The following is a 20,404-nucleotide window of genomic DNA, read 5'->3' as shown; positions in this document are numbered from 1 at the left end:
ATGATTATTTCATTGTCAGTTCAATTCCTTTTGTATTGTTGGGTCATTTATCCGTTCTGTTATATGAAGTTGTTATACTACTTTACATAAAGTATATACACGATACCAATTTCAAGCTTATGTCAGGGTCCAGGGATACGGCTCTATTTGCGTTTTTCTATATGATGAATGCATTTACTTCACAAGACACTTAACTTTACAACGCCCAATATAGCAAGAAACAGCAAATTTCAAACACAAACATTCATATCATGACACATGACCCCACGGTAACTAAAAGAGTAGCATCTGCTGCCGTCTCGAAATAATTAGTTAATTTCTTCAATTTCTTTTTCTGTGCATACTTTTCTAAGTTTAAGAACATTTCAGATTACACAAGCTTTGCGAAAAGCGAGATTCATAATAACATGTGTCTCATGATGCTTTGTATTAGCACTTGAATGTACGCTAAACCTATTTTTCTCCTGATAAACAAAAAGGATTTCACTCGTTGGCCTACTTCACCATTTTGAGCCAGTCCTTTGATAAATTTTGATGTGAAGTTTCTTCCCTTTAGGTTTGACTACTACTCGATATTAATCTAAATAATCTATAAATAGGCAATTTAAAGGTTCAAGCTATATTGATGCCGAATAAAACATTGTGATAATCTACATGACATATGAATCCTGAAATCGTGAGGGAAAAATTATATGGTGTGAAACTGTTGATGTAGTTTGCATCCCACCTGTTTGAAATTTTAGTCAGCGCCGCCTAGTGGTCATTGCATGAGAGCAACGTCTCAGCAATGACCCCTATCTGGTTCTGCTCTTCAACGGAATCCGGCATAAAGCAAGAACATGCCGATGGTTAGTTTGGAATAGTATGACCTCAGAGGTATGTTCAATGTTTCTTCAAAGGAGTCAATGATACAACAATTTCTTTTGAATTATTCCCAAACAATTAATCTGCTAGAACATTGCCCTAGTTTCAGACTCTTTCTGTTACTGTAAATTTTACTACAATCTACCAACCAGATATACTCTTCCTTGCCACTACGCTTTGCCGGTTGCTGTGACTATGCTTTGTTTATGTTCAGGCTACACAATGGCTCATTTCGGCAGCAGAACTTCAGTAAAACTTTATATTGATGATACTGCAAACATATTTGTGTACGTACTCATGAACATGATAGAAATGCCTCCTCATTTAATCTGTCTCAGCTCTGGATGTCTTGCTTTAGACATATTTGCTCTGTTTCGATTATTATGCGGCTCATTTTATACATTCAAAATCGATATCAGTAATTTGACAGAACAAACAAAGACATAAATAGTCTAGACGAGGATGTTTTAATGCATATTTTATTTAGTGTAAGAAACACTAGGAAATGAATGGCTGTACGTGCGCATAGAGCCCCATGGATCTGAAAACATACTTTCAAGACAAAATAAGTGTTAGGTTATTATCTGTATGAGTTTGTTTCTTGCCGACAAACTATTTCAAGGGCCATGAGCTGTAACATTGAATGATCAATAACGGTTTCTATTTTTCATGTTAACTACAGTTTCTGATTCTATTTCCAAAAAGATATTCACATACAAAGTATTCAGCCTGTCAACTCAGCCTGTATAACACCTAGAAATAGTCGAAACTAATTTAAGACTCAGACTGGAACTGATTTATTACAGTAAATTCACACTAAACTTTCACCCAACTTTCTCCGTTTTTCGTGACACATACTGTCGTTAAAATAAGCATTAGTTTCAGATATCCAGTTTTGTTTCTCTTTGAGCAGCGGACAAACACAACTGCCTGGAAATAAAGATAAACGTACTTGGCACCAGTAAATATTAACAATTTTATTTACAAAGTTGTTAACCAACGCATGCCTTTCGCAATGTTAACGACATCCTGAATAAACCCTTTATTGAAACCAAGTGCTCATGTTGTGTTTGGCACCGTTTCCGCAGAAATATAACTTGGTATCTGTGACCAAACTCCAATTGAAATAGGACTCCGGGCCACTGAAAACAGACAAAAATCGACTGAAAGTTTTACGTGTACATGTACTGCACTAAATTAGGCAATAATCCAGGCCGCTCGTGATTTATTTGGCGTATTGTACCAAAATCTAGTGTATACCCGACTGCGGTGGGGGTCATTGCTATCATATCAACTTGTGTCTCTTGTTACTAAAAGGTGACCTGATAAATCTAGACATGGAACAATAGAAGGCATATCCAACGAAATTTCTTGTCCTCAAAGATTTAGCTATTTCCAACTAAGAATCGAATGGGGACACAGTTGATCGTTTTTAATTGCCAAGTAACGTCTCGGCTCCAATCGAGTCGTAAGGCCGAATGTGAACGTGGTACGTACCGACAATTGCGGCTGGCGATAAACCAGAAAGTTACACCTCAACGTAAGTTCAACAACTTTACTCATTAAATGAAAGGAAACCGGGTAAATTAAAACACAAATCGCAGGAAAGAAATGCAAAAATAATGTTGATCCATGCACACCAAAGACATGTGAAGACTGTTCATATTTACACGATAACTCAAAAACGCCTTGAACGGAATCAGATCAGATTTGGTAGACTGGTACTGTATGCCCATTGCAAGAGCTGATTAGATTTTGTAAGTGTTGTTTGCATATTAATAAAGTTATGAAACATCCTTTTTTCATGTAAAGATTTCCTATGGAGACAGTAATTACATTGTCGATATATATCAAGAAATACTGCACAAAATTTCATGAAACGTTTCACTGATGACAATCACAGAAAACTATAATGATACTGTTAGTGTCATGTCTATTATCTGCTCATTTGCATATTTATAAACTTTTGTAATAAGTGATGTAACTTCGAATTCCAGCACCAACTGTGCAGTTTCAAGTTAATTAAGCGTTCATTTGCATATTTAATGAACATTGTTAGTAGTTGACATTACTCCGTAATTACAGCATTAAATTTGATGAAACGAGCTACACATGTTGATCTGATAGATATCTAATTGTCCCATGAAGCATTGAGCAGTGTCAAGTTAATAGACAGCTGATTTGCATATCAATGACATTTTTTGTAATTAGTCATTAAGGGGGAGACCAACCTTCGCAGACACTTATCTTTAACATGATTTTTCATCATTGAAATGACTCTTTAACCCGACATGTAGTATATCTTCTGGTTGCTTGACAATTGAAGATAACGAAAAATGTGAGAATATTTCAAAACCTGTGTGCATGTGCTTGTTCTGCTCAAAGTGTTGTTTTTGAGGGTTTTTCACTTAAAAAACTGTAAGTACGAGAGGGTGATTCCATTGTTGAGCCGTTTACTGCAATCGCTAGCAGAGTAAGGTGTTTAGAAAACTGTGTCTTGGATTTTTGATGACCTCATGGTAAGTAAAAGAGTAGCATCTGCTGCCGTGTCGAAATAATTAGTTGATTTATTAATTTCTTTTTCTGTGCATACTTTTCTAAGTTTAAGAACATTTCAGATTACACGAGTTTTGCGAAAAGCGAGATTCTTATTAACACGTGTCTCAAGATGCTTTGTGTTGGTACTTGAATTCACACTAAACCGATTTTTCTGCTGATAAACAAACGGATTTCACTCGTTGGCCTACTTCACCATTTTGAGCCAGTCCTTTGATAAATTGTGATATAAAGTTCCTTCCCTTTAGGTTTGACTACTACTCGATATTAATCTTAATAGTATATAAATAGGCAATTCAAAGGTTCAAGCTAAATTCATGCCGAATAAAACATCGAACCCTGAAATCGGGAGAGAAAAATTGTATGGTGTAAAACTGTTGATGTAGATTGCATCCCACCTGTTAGAAATTTTAGTCAGGCGCCGCCTAGTGGTCATTGCATGAGAGCAAAGCCTCTGCAATGATCCCTATCTGGTTCTGCTCTTCAACGGAATCCGGCGTAAAACAAGAATATGCCGATGGTTAATTTCCTATAGCATGACCTCAGAGTTATGTTCAATGTTTCTTCAAAAGAGTCAACGATACAACATTATTTTCGGTTGAATTATTCCCAAACAATTAATCTGCTAGAACATTGCCCTAGTTTCAGACTCTTTCTGTTACTGTAAATTTTACTACAATCTACCAACCAGATATACTCTTCCTTGCCACTACGCTTTGCCGGTTGCTGTGACTATGCTTTGTTTATGTTCAGGCTACACAATGGCTCATTTCGGCAGCAGAACTTCAGTAAAACTTTATATTGATGATACTGCAAACATATTTGTGTACGTACTCATGAACATGATAGGAATGCCTCCACATTTAATCTGTCGGGGATCGAGAAACATACTTTTAAGACAAAATAAGTGTTTAAGTTATTATCTGTATGAGTTTGTTTCTTGCGGACAAAGTATATCTATGGCCATGAGCTGTAACATTGAATGATCAATAACGGTTTTTATTTTTCATGCTAACTACAGTTTCTGATTCTATTTCCAAAAAGATATTCACATACAAAGTATTCAGCCTGTCAACTCAACCTGTACAACGTCTAGATATTGTCGAAACAAATTTAAGACGGACTGGAACTGATTTATTGCTGTAAATTTACACTAAACTTTTACTAGACTTCCTTAGTCTTTCGCGAAACCTTACTGTTGTTAAAATTAGCATTTCAGTCACAGATATCGAGTCTGTTTCTTATTAAGCAGCGCACAACTCCATTGATTGGAATAACAGATCGGCGTACTCGGCACCAGTAAATATTAGACACTTTATTTACAAAGTTGTCAGCCGCCGTATGCCTTTCACCATTTTAACGACATCCTGTAATAAAACTTTTATTGAAACCAAGTGCTCATGTGCTGTTTGGCACCGTTTCAGGAGAAATACATCTGGGTATCTGTGACCAAACTCCAAATAAAATAGGAATCCGGGCCACGGGAAACAGACGTAAATCGACTGAAAATTTTACTTGTACATGTACTGCCCTAAATTAGGCAGTAATCTCCGCCGCTCGTGATATATTTGGCGTATTCTACCAACATCGAGTGTTCAGTGACTGCAGTGGGGGTCATTGCTATTATATCATATCGACCTGTCTGTCTTTTTACTAAAAAGTGACCTGATAAATCTAGACATGGACAATAGAAGGTATATCTAACAAAATTTCCAGTCCTCAAACACTTAGCTATTTCCAATTCAGAATCGAATGGGGACACGGTTGATCGTTTTTATAACCCAATAACGTAGCGCCAATGAGGAGACAATCCCTGTTTAACCATCAGGTCAAGACCACAACCAGACACAGGATGTCGGAGATAAACGTCGAACTTTATTACGACTGGTACAAGACTAATACAACTACAACATGGCGATGCGGAGAGAGAGAGAGAGGAGAGCATGCGCAGAACAACTAGTCCAACAAAGTGCCCATCGCGAGAGGGCGATATAACAATGCAATAACACATAGTGGCGTGACCACTTTTTCCTTTAAATAAGAAGTCCGCAAGCCTGGAAAAGAACAAAGAACTAAACTACTAACAACATCGGTCAACTGTCTCAGAACACAAGAGGGGCACGCAAAGACTATTGCCTCAAACTGTCTAAAAGTTCAGAATGTAGTCACTTAAGTGTCTTGGGAGCTTGCGCTCACGGGAAGATCGTCTACTGTCCTCGGCATCACTGGGAGCGTTAGCACTGGGACTGTCAACTGGATGTGGCCGTGGAACACTGTCGACACAGGTTGGCTCCGGTGAGGAAAGAGGTGGGTCTCCGACAGGCTGAGGTTGGCAAGTTTCATGTAGGTCTGGAGGTCTACCCTGCGAAGAGAGAACTTGTGGAATGCAGGGAGGCTCAGGAGGATTCTGGGCTGGACGTGGTGGGATTTCCTCGTCCGACGACAAATCTTCCGTAGTGTCACGTCTAAGGTGAGGAGGAGGGCCTGTAGCCTGTGGTACTTTATAACACTCACATTCTTTAACACGGTACGATGTCCGACGAAGCTGGTCACCTCGGAACTTTCGGACATTACACCATTGGCCGTCGACACTGGTAATTAAGTAGCGGTCACGGGCTGATGACTTATTGCGGTCTGCATGTAAGTAAACAAGATCACCAACTTGTAGAGGGGGAGGAGTTACAGTCTTACCTCTTGGAGCTTTGGACTGTTCACTAGCACAGTGGTTAGCCAGGCGCTGAGCATGCTGTGCGATAATAGATTGTGATCGTTTATTGGTAGCTGGGCGCTGGTGAACTGGTCTCTTTGCAACCACATTTCACGGGCGGAGAGGCCCCTGGACCGGATGCGGGAATTAACATGAGCAACAGCTATTGCGAGTGATAGTGGCGTGATAGTCGCGCACAGTGGATCTTGACGGAGAAGTTCATCTTCCACTTCTTGGATCGCTCTGTCAACAACTGGGTTTTTATTACGATTCTTGATGCGGCCTATCTCAACTGAAAGTCTGTGCTGCTTGAGTAGAGCATCATTACGGAGAGCAGTGAATCCTGGGGCAGGGTCGGTGCGGATGGCGGTGGGGGACATCTAGTGGTCGCATCTCAATACACAAGAGCATCACGGAGTGAAGTATGGCGTTCATCCTCCACAAGGCAAGCTGTGGTGAAAGAGGTGACGCATTCACGAAGAACGAGGACAAGTTGGCATTCTCTTTTGATAACATCAGCAGCGAAGGAAATACCAACAACCTCAGGTGGATCCGTGGTAGACTGTTCGGCAAGTGATCGTGGAACCTTGCGCAGGGAGGCGCACTGGTGACATGATGAGCATACCTGCTGAATGGACCTATCTAAGTCAAGGGCATAGAAGTAGCGACGTATGATCTGTTTCATCTGATGACAAGATGGGTGGCTTAATCTGATGTGCATCGCTGTCAGGAAACCATCCAGAACCTGGCGCGGGATTACGATGCATTCACGGGAAGGTACAAATGGGTCAGAGCGTTTAACAACTAGTAATCCATCTTTTGCAATGGTCACAGTGTTTAAATAGCGCTTGATATCTTTGATGTCAGTCATCTTTTTGGATGGACGAGTTCCTTGGGTCAAGTGTGCATGCGTTCTGCGTAGAGCGGAGCATTCTGACTGTAAGTCGTGCCATGCTTCCGTATTTGTGAAAGGAAGTCGAGCATTGCCTGAGACAATATCCTGGATTGACAGGGATCTGACAGTGCTGTCCTCAATGCGTTCAACAAAGGAGCAAACCTGACAGGACGGAGTGGAGCATGGTTGTGCGTTGCGGCTGGCAAAGTCCGAAGGAATATTCTCAGTGCCTGAGAGATGGCGAACCGACGCTTGGTATCTGCTCGCAGCCGATAAGAATGTAGTCACTCGCGGACTGGCAGAAAACTCTCCACGGCATAACTTCTCATAGGCTTGCACGCAGGGCTTGCTGTCTGTGAGGACACAAGGCTTGTGGTGAGACTGGATAATGTATGGGCTGAAGTGCGTCACAGAGACAGCGATACAGAGGGCTTCGACTTCACATGGAAGCCATGTTGCCTGGCGTCCTCGTAATTTGGCGCTGAAGAAACCTGCAAGGTGTAGTTTGTTGTGACGGGAAATATACAGAGTAGAACCAATACCATGGCTTTTGACGGCTGCGTCAGTAACAATCCATAGTTGGTCAGACGGTCTGGGAAGTGTTATTGCCCGATTGGTTGACAACGCTGATTGCGCTACATGGAAGGCGTCATAGAGGGTATCAGTCCACAAAATGTTGTCAGCTGACTGGAGGCCGGCAGTTGCGTCTTCAAGTGGGGTGAGGAGTGAGGCACAACCTGGTATAACCCTTGCTAACACTTTATAGGCACCAATAAATGAGCGAAGACCGCGGACTGACTTCGGAGGTTGGCAAGACGACAGAGTTGCGATGCTATGCCGGCTCGCTGAGAGAGTGCCTTTGTGCCAAATCCAACCGAGTATTGTTGCAGTAGCGGGACATATGGTGGTCTTGGTAGCTGAAAGACATAGGTTGTTCAGGTGTAAGGCCTGTAGTACACACGCTTCCAGTTGACTAAAAGCTCTTCAACGGAATTAGCGCCACAGTAGAGGTCATCTGCTATCTTGGCTACGATGCAATCGGCAAGAAGGTCACCTAAAACTCGGCACATTAGCTCTTCCAGGGCTGTTTCGGAGCCTGGCATCCCCATGGCAGACCGTGTATACACTCGAACACCGCGAAATGGGGTGGCTACACCACAATACTTAAGAGATTCGCGGGAAAGGGGGATCTGGTAGAATGCCTTGGTGAGGTCGGTGGCAATGATATACTCCCATTGTGCTATCTGGTTCAGTGTACTGTCCACACTAGGTAGTAACGATGGTTGTGGCTTACTATAGCGCCCTACATCAGCAAAGGCAGTGACAAGTCTCGAACCACCACTGGGTTTCTTGACGAGGAACGACGGGTTGATATATTCAACATTAACCTGGATATCCTCCGGGCGAGCAAAAACACCCATTTGCTCTAGCTCATCGAATTTTTGTTGCAACTCGATAAGCTTGTTGCGAGAGTATTGAGGAAGACGGCCCTTGCGTTGCGGCGGCTGGACTGGACCCATGTTGACGACCGCCTGAAATGGACCGGATGCGCCGTTATAACCTTTGATACAAGGGTTGAAAACGTCATCAAAGTCCTGGTGTATCTTGCGAAACTCAGCTAGCTGGCTGTGCGAGAGTTGGTTATCCGGGTCTAGTCTGATGGAGGTAGAGTGGGTAACATCTGTGCGTGTGTTCCTTGGTTGGGTAGGTGGACTGGTCACACTACAGTCATCTGTGGCTGGGATGAACACCGGCGGATAGTGCAAAAGTGCTCACTGCGCTTAAGTGACTGAGGAGTACTGGACAAATTCGGTATGCGAATTTTCCCGGACAGACTTTGATATACGTCTGGCAATGGCCATACTTCTTGTGTACCACGAGTCTGTGGGCTTCTATGAGGCTCAAGAGCAAAGGTTTCATCAGGTCGGTGAAAATCACCAGTAATGTCCATTTCAATAAAGTCTCCTGGCCAGATAGTAGTGGGTTGGGTAGGAGCTCGTAAGACACAGGCACGACGAATGGTGTTGAGTGTAGTCTGAGGGTTTGAGCCATACGTGTAGGTCGAACCATCACCAAGAGTAACTTGTCGTCTTGCAGGACGAATGCTGATGTCGTTAGCTTCCATAAACGGCGTACCTGCTAAAATGTCCACATCAAGGTTTTCGACAACAAGACCTTCGAACGTAAATTTGACACCATCGCAGGTTAGAAGAAACTTTGTCTCTGCAGTGACATTTAGGGGTGATGAACCGTCAGCTTGGTGGGCAGACTGGGAACTTGCTTTGGTTGGTACACCCAGTCGTCTGGCAGCAGCCAGGCATATCATATTACCTGTAGCACCACTATCAATGGTTAGTCGGGCTGTCTGATGGCCATAGAATACATCAAGATAAGGAGACTGACGAACCTGGACCCTCATGGCAGTTGGGGTGTCGCCAGATGGGGCGATGTCATTGTCCACTTCGTCAAAGGCATCGGGTTGACAGTCAAACTCAGTATCGTCATCTATGATATTGACAATCTGCCTCGCCTTGGCCATATATTTACGGTCTTTGGCTGGTAAGAAGCTGCACTCGCTAAGAAAGTGGACATCAGGACGGCCTGCTTGTTTACATAGAGGACAGGAGCGGGACGATCGCTGGTCTCTGGAGCGTGTCCTTTGTTTGGCACGTCTATTGTGGTTGGCATCTTGGTGTCGTGAGGACGTGGTGCGCATCACAGCAGCATCCTCCATGGAACGGATTTCATCCAGAAGGGAGTGAGGGCTTGAGATATTTCGGGTTTTATTGACGCTAGTGTGCGTGTGCGGAGCTCTGTTCCGTATCGTTGTTTTACAAGCCGTGGCAGGTCCTTATGGACCAACTGCAACCATGTCAATACAATATAGTTCTCAAGGGAAGGAGACAGCTCCTCATCGTCGACAATTTTCTCGCCGTTATGAGTAATGCCACAGTCCTTACGAAGCAGGTTGTCTTCGACAAATGCTGTCAAGCGTTGGAAAAGGTCCTCTGGGCGCTCGTCAGGTTCAAGATGAATGTCACAAAAGTCCAGAAGGTGTGCTCCAGTGGACTGAAACCATAGTGGAGACGTATGGTTTGCCAGATATGGTCCACTGATGTTGACTTTCTAACTATAGTGTTACGGGAAATGATTGGGCAATAGTTAGCGATCTGACCTAGCATGAGTTCAAGAGCGTTGACCTTTTGTTGTGCTGTACGGCGTTTGGCAGCGGGGGTGTCTTCGCCATCGTCAATAAATCCTCTAAGAGGGGAAGACTTGGTTTTGGCTTTCCATGTGGCGCCCTCACTCAAGAACAGTTCAAAGTTAGGGTCTATGTGCAACGTGTAGCTGAGATTTTGGCGCCAGCTCTCAAAGGAAGTAATGGTTTCTGACTTACTTAAGCACCATTGCTTAGGTGCGCGGTGAAGGTTCGCCATGTTGAGTGTAGCTTGAGAGTGTCCGAGCGTCCGTGATACCCAGTAATATTATAGTTACTGACTGGTTGTCCACCTATACGTGAAGTCTGGACGGCTGCTGGTATGGGAAAGGTCTGTTCGAAAAGCTTCGTTATTTCGTAAATGGCGTATAGGTCCGTAAATCGCTGCCACCACGCCAATGAGGAGACAATCCCTGTTTAACCATCAGGTCAAGACCACAACCAGACACAGGATGTCGGAGATAAACGTCGAACTTTATTACGACTGGTACAAGACTAATACAACTACAACATGGCGATGCGGAGAGAGAGAGAGAGGAGAGCATGCGCAGAACAACTAGTCCAACAAAGTGCCCATCGCGAGAGGGCGATATAACAATGCAATAACACATAGTGGCGTAGCGGTTCCAAACGAGTTGTAGGCCTCAATGCGGTAACCGTATAATCTTCGAGAAAGCGACATAGAAGACACAAGCATTAAGTCATTTGACGAACAACGATTCATAAACTTCATACACTTGAGCTAATGTTGTAGCTATGTCTCTCTGTCTGTCCGTGTGTCCGCTGTGTGTGTGCGCGTGTCTGTCTGTCTCTCTGTCTGACTGTCTGTTTACACGATAACTCAAAAGCGCCAGAATGGGTTCAAGTCAGATTTGGTAGACAGGTACTGTATGCAAACTGCAAGAGATGATTAGATTTCGGTTGGTGTGGCTTGCATATTAATGAAGTTATGAAACCATCATTCTTTCATACAATGGCTTCTTATTGAGACAGTAATGACAGTGTCGACATATATCAAGAAATACTGCACAAAATGTGATGAAACTCTTCACTGATGACAATCACAGAACATAATAATGATACCGTTAGTGTCATGTCAATGATCTGCTAATTTGCACATTGAAACCTTTGTAATAAGTGATATAACTCCGAAATTCCTACAACAAATTTGATGATATCTGCCACAAATATTGATCTCCGAGTTATCTTATTGTACTGAAATGTATTGAGCAGTGTGAAGTAAAAAAATAGCTCATTTGCATATAAATGAAGTTTGTAATTAGTCATTAAATTCAGATAGAACTGCAACTAATTTGATGAAATCTGCTGCAGATAATGATCCGAAATACATCTGACTGTTTAAAGAAGCATTTAGTAGTGTTAAGTTTTTTAAGGATTCATTCAAAATTTAATGAACATTGAAAATTAGTAATATTACTCTGAAATTATGGCACCAAATTAGGTTAAACAAGCTACAGATATTGATCTGATAAGTATGTATTTGTCGTATGAGGCATTTTGCAGTGTCAAGTTAATGAGTACTCATTTGCATATGAAGTGAAGTTTTGTAAATAGTCACAACTTTAGTCATATAATTCTCAAGAGACTGCACCAAATTTGATGAGATCTGCTGCAGATACTCATTCGACAGATTTCTGACTGTGTTGTGAAGCATTTAGCAGTGTAAAGTTAATTAAGGGCCATTTGCATATTTAATGACTTTGCTCTTAGTGACATACCTCTGAAATTTTCGAACCAAATTTGGTGAAACCAGCTACAGATTGATCCTATAAATGTGTAATTGTCGTGTGCAACACTAGTCAGTTTCAAGTTAATCCTGGGTTCATTTTCATATTTAATGAATAATTTTTATAGTTATATAACTCCGTAATTACAGCATTAAATTTGATAAAATGTGCTACAGATGTTGATCTGCTAGATATCTAATTGTCCCATGAAGCATTGAGCAGTGTCAAGTTAATAAACAGCTCATTTGCATATTAAATGAAGTTTTATAATTGGTTATTAAACTCCGAGAGTACTGTGCGAAAGTTGATGAAACCTGCTACATATAATGATCTGACAGATATCTGAATGTTCTGTGAAACGTACTATTATGTAATAAACCTGTTGTAATGTGAGCACATTCAGTTCATATCAGGTTATTTAGTGTACGAAACAGAAGGAAATAATCTGCGGCTCGGGGGATCATACCTTCAAACACAAATAATGCCACGTTATTATCTCTATGAGTTCCTTTCTTGCTGACAAACTATTTAAAATACCATGAGCTGATTAATTACGGTTTCAATTTTAATGTTAACTACAGTTCCTTGTTCTATTTCCAAAACGATATTCACACACACAGTATCCAGCCTGTTAACAAAGCCTGTACAACACCTAGAAATAGTCAAAACAAATTAAAAACTCGGACTGGAGCTGATTTATCACAGTAACTTCAAACTCAACTTTCATCCAACATTCTCAGGCTTTCGCTACACGCACAGTCGTTCAAATTTGCATTAGTTTCAGATATCGAGTCTGTTTCGTATTGAGCAGCGCACAAACTCCATTGATTGGAATAACAGATCGACGTACTCGGCACTAGTAAATATTAGACACTTTATTTACAAAGTTGTCAGCCGCCGTATGCCTTTCGCCATTTTAACGACATCCTGTAATAAACCCTTTATTGAAACCAAGTGCTCATGTGCTGTTTGGCAACTTTTCAGCAGAAATACATATGGGTATCTGTGACCAAACGCCAAATAAAATAGGAATCCAGGACACGGAAAAAGACAAAAATCGACTGAAAGTTTTACTTGTACATGTACTGCACTAAAATTAGGCAATAATCCTCGCTGCATATAGAACCATAGTTTTAGATCATTATGGACTCTGTTGAAGAATATGCAGGAAATGGGCTAAAATGGAGGATTTAAAGCTAGACACACTGTCAGACTGGGTCAAATCTGTGAGGAAAATAATTCGTGGCCGTATTGGTCAACTAAAATCACATGCTTGCATAAGACACTATTCAGTATTTAAAGATCCTGATACTGTTAAGTGTTTGAATGATATCCATGACAAATATGTTGTCGTCCCTGCTGATAACGCTGCCAATAACATTGTATTTGTCTGTAAGAAGTATTATTTTTAATGTCTTAAAGACGAACTTGGTGTGACTAAGACCTCCACCAATTCCACTTACAGACAAACAATGCTCAACAAATGTGAAATTTGCATTAGGGGAAGACTGCATTAACTTGCATGGTACCACAGGGGGCAGATGAAAGTCCCAGGGGTGGGGAGGAGGATTTTTTTGTGCAACGGTTTACCTTATTTGATTTTATTAATTTTGACTGTGATATTTCAAATAATGCTTTCGACTCCAAACTGTCTGACTGTGTTTTCAATACCTACAATTCCCTATCTCCTCTTCAACCAGTGCACATACCACTCTAATTGCTGCGCAAACATTGCCAACTTGTTAATGACTGAGCGTATCAGCGGATTAGCTTATTAAGTCAACACCACAGCTGTCCCACACGTAGTTAAATAAGAAAAGGGTTGAAGATCTCAGTCACAGTGTCACAAAAAAACGCAAATCTGAGCAGATATAGAAGTCATTCGAAATTTAACGACTATCAAAAGCATCGCCATACTGATGAACTGTTACATGCCAAAGTACGCCGTCTAAAATGGTCATCTTGAGCCAGAAAACCAACCTACATTTTTGAGTCGGTCATGGTCCGATGTCGTCCGTAAGAGCGGAAGTCGGAAGTAGAACCTTTTGACCTCAAACCTGTTTATTTCCAGTCCAGAAGTAAACATATTTCCCATGATGCGTTTGATGTTATATAATGTAAAAGTTCGTACATTCTATATGAGCACGCTACAAGACTGGTTTTAATCAATCCTACAAAATCAAAACAAGGATTCAATTTTTATCCTTTTTGTCACAAAAACGTTGATAACGATGAGTTTGAGAACATAAACAAAACTTCTGAAAAATCTGCACAGAAAGAGATGAAGGGTGAGGTATCACGTTTCTTGCCTCTCGCATCTGGCACATGAATCTACAAAAACCTTGATCAATCGAGGTGGTAGCTTCTTCAGCCACAGAAAAGGAGAATTATTTTCTCATTTAAGCTAGTTTCGGACAGCATAAACCGAACGAACACCGCTGCAGGCAACTCAATATAGATTGATGTCATCATGAATGCCAGTATTGTACACTATCCGTATTATTCGATGCCACCATGGATTCATCGTCACCGTACATCTATAGCGTCTATCGTAAACTTAGCACACCGTCATCGACTGTGACCATTGATGTAAAAATAGTCTATTTTTTACATCCATGCTGTGACCGACTCGTTTGCCCGGCTTCCCCGATAATACATCAGCGACTATCCATACCAATGAAGTTCTCACCTACTGTATTCCAAAAGAACCTCCTCTATGTGCACATCGTATCAACAAAACATCTTGAATGGCAAGGAACAAAATTTAGACTTCCTTGTATTACCCCCGGTATTACCAGGCTTACGAATTTGCTTACACATTCTTGCCTGTTCTCGTTTTAAAATGTTAGTGTGTTTTTCCCTTCCGCGTCCATGTGAAGCGTAAGTTATAGTATTTTCCCCAAAAGACAGACAGCCCCAGCTTCAGTTTCCGAGAACTAGATTGATAAGATCATCAACTTTGTATTCAGTTTTTTGTTTGTTAAGGTGCTGGTACTGCAACAATCGGTCATGAGGTTACGGCTTTCAAGCTTTGAGTCTGACTTTTTTCCCGGTAATTTTTTCTGAACGATCGGTCGTGAGGTCGTGGCTGTAAACTGTTGAATTTAGCCCGACATTTTCTCAATGATCAGTCTTGAGGTTATGGCTTTCAGGCTTTGACTTTTTTCCTGGTAATTTTTCTCAACGACCGATCGTGAGGTTGTGGCTGTAAGTGTAAAGTTTGAATTTTTGCCAACATTTGTCAACACGACCGGCGTTAGGTTATAATTCTACATATTTTGTTAAAAATATTACTAACGCTAAAGTGTTTTATACCGAGGAAGACATTATCAGTATGCTTGATTTCCTCATTGAGAACATATTTGTTGAATTTGGAGGACACATTTTCCAACAGTGTATAGGAATTCCTATGGGCACTAACTGTGCTCCCTTGCTTGTCGACATATTTCTGTTCTGACACGAGACAGAATTTATCCAGAACCTAATCAAACAGAAAAAGGTTTCTGTAGCTAGAAATTTCAACCTAACAATTGGTTACATAGACAATGTTATTTCAATCAATAACTCTGAAGTCGGTGACTATCTCACTATGATTTATCCTCAAGAATTGAAGATTAAAGAAACTACAGAAACGGCCTCTTCTGCTTCATATCTGGACATTTTGATTGAATTTGACTCTAACGGTCACCTTTCTACTAGGCTATATGACAAGAGAGATGATTTCAACTTTAGTAAATTCAATTTTCCACACCTCATTAGTAATATTCCACTCTCACCTACTTATGGGGTATACATTTCCCAGTTATTCGATATGCAAGAGCATGCAGTTCATATGGTCATTTTGTAGAGAGACATGGTCATTTCTCTTACAAACTGTTAAATCAAGGTTACACAAGAGCAAGACTTGTCTCTACATTCAAACGCTTTTTGGCAGGTATCGCAAGCTGGTAGATAAATACAATATCTCTCTTCGACAAATGATCGCCGATGGCATCGGTGACATGGAACCTTTAGTTAGTGACCTACCTATCTGACCTTTAGATTGATATATGGCGGGTGTCACATGTTGGGCAGGCTGCGCTTACTATTTTCGAAACACCTGACATCACTTCTTGGTCTTTTGGCCAGAGGTCCATATATCTTTCTTTCATGAATTTGACTTGTTTGTGTACCGTCTATTTACTGTCTGTTCTGTGCTGTTGTGTGTCTATGTTTACAACTATTGTCTTACGAATTCTTACCTGTGTTATTGGATTATGGATTGGTAAGATTGCGATTATTTGTTTAAATCTATTTCTACTGTATCTAATGAAAACTTCTGATAATTCGAATGAACATTTGCTCTTCCAGAGGCAATCACTAAAATATAAGTCAAATTGCGTGTAGCACCCAAACTGCATTTAGTCTGGCCACTGGAATGACTTACTGAATAAGTTGTACGGTAAAAGTTTAACTTAAGTCAGATTTAATGCTAATTAATGCATTTTATCTCACGTCTGAATGGCTGCTGTTGATTAATCCTTTAAAATGAAATGTAAGGACTAAATAATGTTTTAACACCACATCATGGATACAGAATAAATGCAGAATTTAAAATACGTTTATTTCATCTACTATCTAAGTAATAACAGCTACCTAACAGACAGACAAATGTTCATTTTAGTTAAACAAATAGAAAGACACTGAGACAACATTCAACTCTGCCGGTAGAAATAAGCTTAATTGTCATTATAGTAACAAGACAAATCATATGATTTGAAAATTGTTTTTGACTAGATAACCGTCAGGTTAACGCACACTTTTCCAGCTATCAATCATTTGTGTTAAGATGCGCTTTTATCAGGGGCCACTGATTTTAGATAATATGGAATAGTGCCATCTTATGCATTGCATTGATTTGGAAGAGTCACTACTTTCGTTTGCATAGTTAGGTCATTTATCCGTTCCGTCACATGAAGTTATTATATTTGTAACTGTACATAAAGTATATTTACAATACCAATTTCCAGCTTTATGTAAGGGTCCAGGGATACGACTCCATGCACGTCTTTTGATATGATGAATGCATTTACTACACAAGTCATTAACCTTTATAACGCCCGAACATGGCCCATGACCGTATGGTAACAAAACAGTAGTATCAGCGCTTTCTCGAAATTATAATTCAATTTATTAAATCAGTTAATTTTCCAAGTTTAAGAACATTACATACTACACGAGCTTTGGGAAAAGCGAGATCAATATTAACATGTGTCTCATGATGCTTTTGATGACAATTGAGCTCACCTTAACTCAATTCTTTCCCAATAAGTGAATGAATTTCACTCGTTGGCCTACTTCACCACTTTGAGCCAATCCTCTTATACATTTTGATGTGAACTTTCTTCCTTCTAGGTTTGACGACTTCTCGATTTTATTTAAATAATATAAATAGGCCATTCAAAGGTTCAAGCAAAACTTCATGCCAAGTACTGCCGCTAGGAAGTGTCCGGTTTCAAACCGCTTCAACCCGTGAAAATCACGGGGAACCCGATTAATTGACATGCATTTATGCATGGATTAGCCATGACGTGTTCATTTTCTATGCATATATGCAGAGCGTAAGCTGTCACTCAAGACAGTGATTGTTTACTTTGGTGACAAAAGAAGTCAAGTACCAGTGTCAATCCTTGAGTGAAATAAAAAATTTAAATCTTTCGTATGTAAAAATGTGAAAGAGGCTCCCAACCTAACTATCCAAAATGGTTTTTGTGTCGAGTTTGTGTTTGATTCGTTTCGAAAATGTGTTCCCACATTCTTATCCGATTGTTTGTGTTAATGAAATGTTTTTTTTCGCTTCGGATATTTGTAGGGAAGTTTGGATTACTGTGTACGGTAATGTTTTGTTAGTGTGAGGAAAGCCTATGGCGAGACGCAGCAGGGCCTATGGTGTTACAATGTTGATAGAGTGGCCCTTTGACGCTTGCGTTTCGAAGCCCGAGTGTGGTTTCTCATCAGTCGCAGTGTAGATTCTTTCCTTAGTTTGTGTTTGTGAAAATTTATTTTAATGCATTTTAATAGTGGTCTTGCTCTTCGAGTAGCGAGGCAAGTATTAATGCATGGAGGTAGTATCTCCATGATTAATGTTTGGGTCTCGTTGTGAGTCCGTTTGGTGGTTCAGTTTGTTGTTCTATGTTTCTTTACTTTTGTAAATTTTGTTTAGACTTAGTGTGTCTAGTGGGTCGTGCGACTGGTCGTAAGTAGTCAGAAACATGGGTCGTGCGATCACTTGAAATGAGGGTCTGCGGCTGACTGATAAATCGGGAACTTGGAGGAACTTTGGTAGTTCGAGCCTCCGGGTTGTGTAGTTTGGGCCGGGCGGTTGTAAATTACAGTCAATTGTTTTAGCTGTGCCCGTCGCTAAATAAGGGACTGGACCTAAATTAGCAGGGGGGAGGGCCGGGGGGATTTCGTAAGAGAGTGGCCAAAAATTTATGACCCTCCCCCAAAGCAAGGCTGAAAAATTTATGACCCTCCCCAAAGCAAAGCTGAAAAATTTGTGACCCTCCCCCTGTTTCAAAAAATAGAATATTACAAATTGATCTAATCTTCAACGTTCAAAAATTGAGCTGGTGATTTACAACACAGGGCAATATAGATGGATACATGCAAGGGATGTCTGCAAATTTTTTATTTCTTCTGCTTGTGACAAGAACAAGTCTAGATATGGATGTCAGCCTGTAACCAAAGAATACTTTCATGACATGGTGTCAGTCACATTTGACCAGCATGGGTAAAACTAATCTTGTAGAAAAAATCTGGATAATTCTATGCTATAGATTTTTCAGTACTTTTAATAAAAGGGAAACCCCTGATTTGTCTGCCTACACATATGTATTTCAATTGTTATGATAATGGTTTAATATACTGTTAACTCTTACACTGTTTAAACTTAGTAAACCAATCATGACAGATAAAGGAGTACTGTCACTGGTATTCTTGTTTCCGGTTTGGTATGGGTGGATAGTTCTGGAGAACACAATAGGATGAACTCTATAATTAAATTAATTCATTGTTTGATTTTCTGCACAAGTTTGATGAAATGCTTAATTTTCCACCTTGTCAGCACACTTGTTAATGTGGAACAAACCACAGAAAACACTTTAAGACGTCACTGGACACAAAAAAATGACACCACTGCTCAAGTGTCATCAAGCTGACAAACTGAATCAATACAGAGCATATCATGCTAAAATACAGCAGCTAATACTGAAAAATTCTGAAATCTTATGAATTTATGTAACTCTGACCTGCTAAGTAAACAACAAAATTAACCAACATCTTGTCCATACACCATTGTTTCAAATTACAGTGACTGACAGGCAAAACTAACAAAACAGCAAACATGGAATTTAGCCATTTTCATTGGCCATTAAAGGGACAAGGTCACTCATTTTGACAAATTGTGGTCATTTAATTTCCGTTGAATGTATGCTTTTCTGCTGCTCACTGAAATGGGCTAAATTGCAATCTCTGGTTGTCACAGCTCGACTCATATGCATGCATGGATATAACACGTGGTCACTTAATAATTTAATTTAATTCAAGGTATGTACCAAAAATTGTCACAGTAAATTCCACATGTTAATGTGCCTTATAAAAAGTGAGAATTGAATTGCAATAACCAGAGAGTGAGCATATTTCAGTGAGAATAATCTATCAAAAGAAATTTTAAATGGCAAAATAATGTCAAAAATGAGCAATTTTGTCCCTTTAACTTGGTACATATGTAGTACAGATTCTTTTAATTCAAGTGTCAAGCAGCATGACCATTGCACTGTTGAAGTATTAAAATGGTGGCAATGAATATTTTTATAATTGGTGCATTGACAAGATAGTACTGTAAAATGTTGACAAAAATAGCTTTGTCCAAAGTATCATAATATTAGCCATTTCTGAACAGGGATGTATGATTACACCACCATGTGAACTCACAAATATTTCCAATATGAAAGTGCAGTCCTCTGCTGAGTGCCGAATCATGTACCGGTATGTTGTACACCATGGAGGCAGACACCAAGCATAGCATTATGTGAAAAAAGTTAAAGTCTTGGTACTAGATGACCACTAAACAAGATTGGCAGTCCGCTTGTTTCAAAGCTATTTAAAAACTTTCTTCTGGGCCTATTTCACATCATACTTGACCTGATCTGCACTTGACCTGCAAGCTTGGTACGTACATTGTATACTGGAAAATGACAGTAACTTCAACGTCAAGTCAGAGATTCGTCATGTAAGTCATTAATTTCACTCAATTATTTCTGTCCGTTCTTCCTGACTGTCAAAATTGATTGAGGTCTAAGTATTGAAAGTACTTAATTTAATGATGATTTTCACAAATATGTTTCACTTACAACTTGACTAAATTGTCACTACTT

General features: G+C 40.2%; 1 protein-coding gene across 1 annotated transcript; it reads right to left on the bottom strand.

Annotated features, from left to right (window-relative positions):
• Window positions 1-6,521: 6,521 nt before the first annotated feature.
• Window positions 6,522-9,756, bottom strand: LOC139149228 (uncharacterized). Its single transcript, XM_070720834.1, has 3 exons — window positions 8,898-9,756; window positions 7,984-8,760; window positions 6,522-7,729 (listed from the first exon to the last, which is right to left on the bottom strand). The coding sequence occupies exons 1-3, from the start codon at window positions 9,754-9,756 to the stop codon at window positions 6,522-6,524; spliced, it is 2,844 nt and encodes a 947-aa protein (XP_070576935.1).
• Between the last annotated feature and the right edge of the window lie 10,648 nt (window positions 9,757-20,404).

Source organism: Ptychodera flava, chromosome 2 (assembly GCF_041260155.1).
Source record: "Ptychodera flava strain L36383 chromosome 2, AS_Pfla_20210202, whole genome shotgun sequence".
Lineage (NCBI taxonomy): Eukaryota > Metazoa > Hemichordata > Enteropneusta > Ptychoderidae > Ptychodera > Ptychodera flava.
This window is presented reverse-complemented; position numbering and strand designations above follow the sequence as displayed.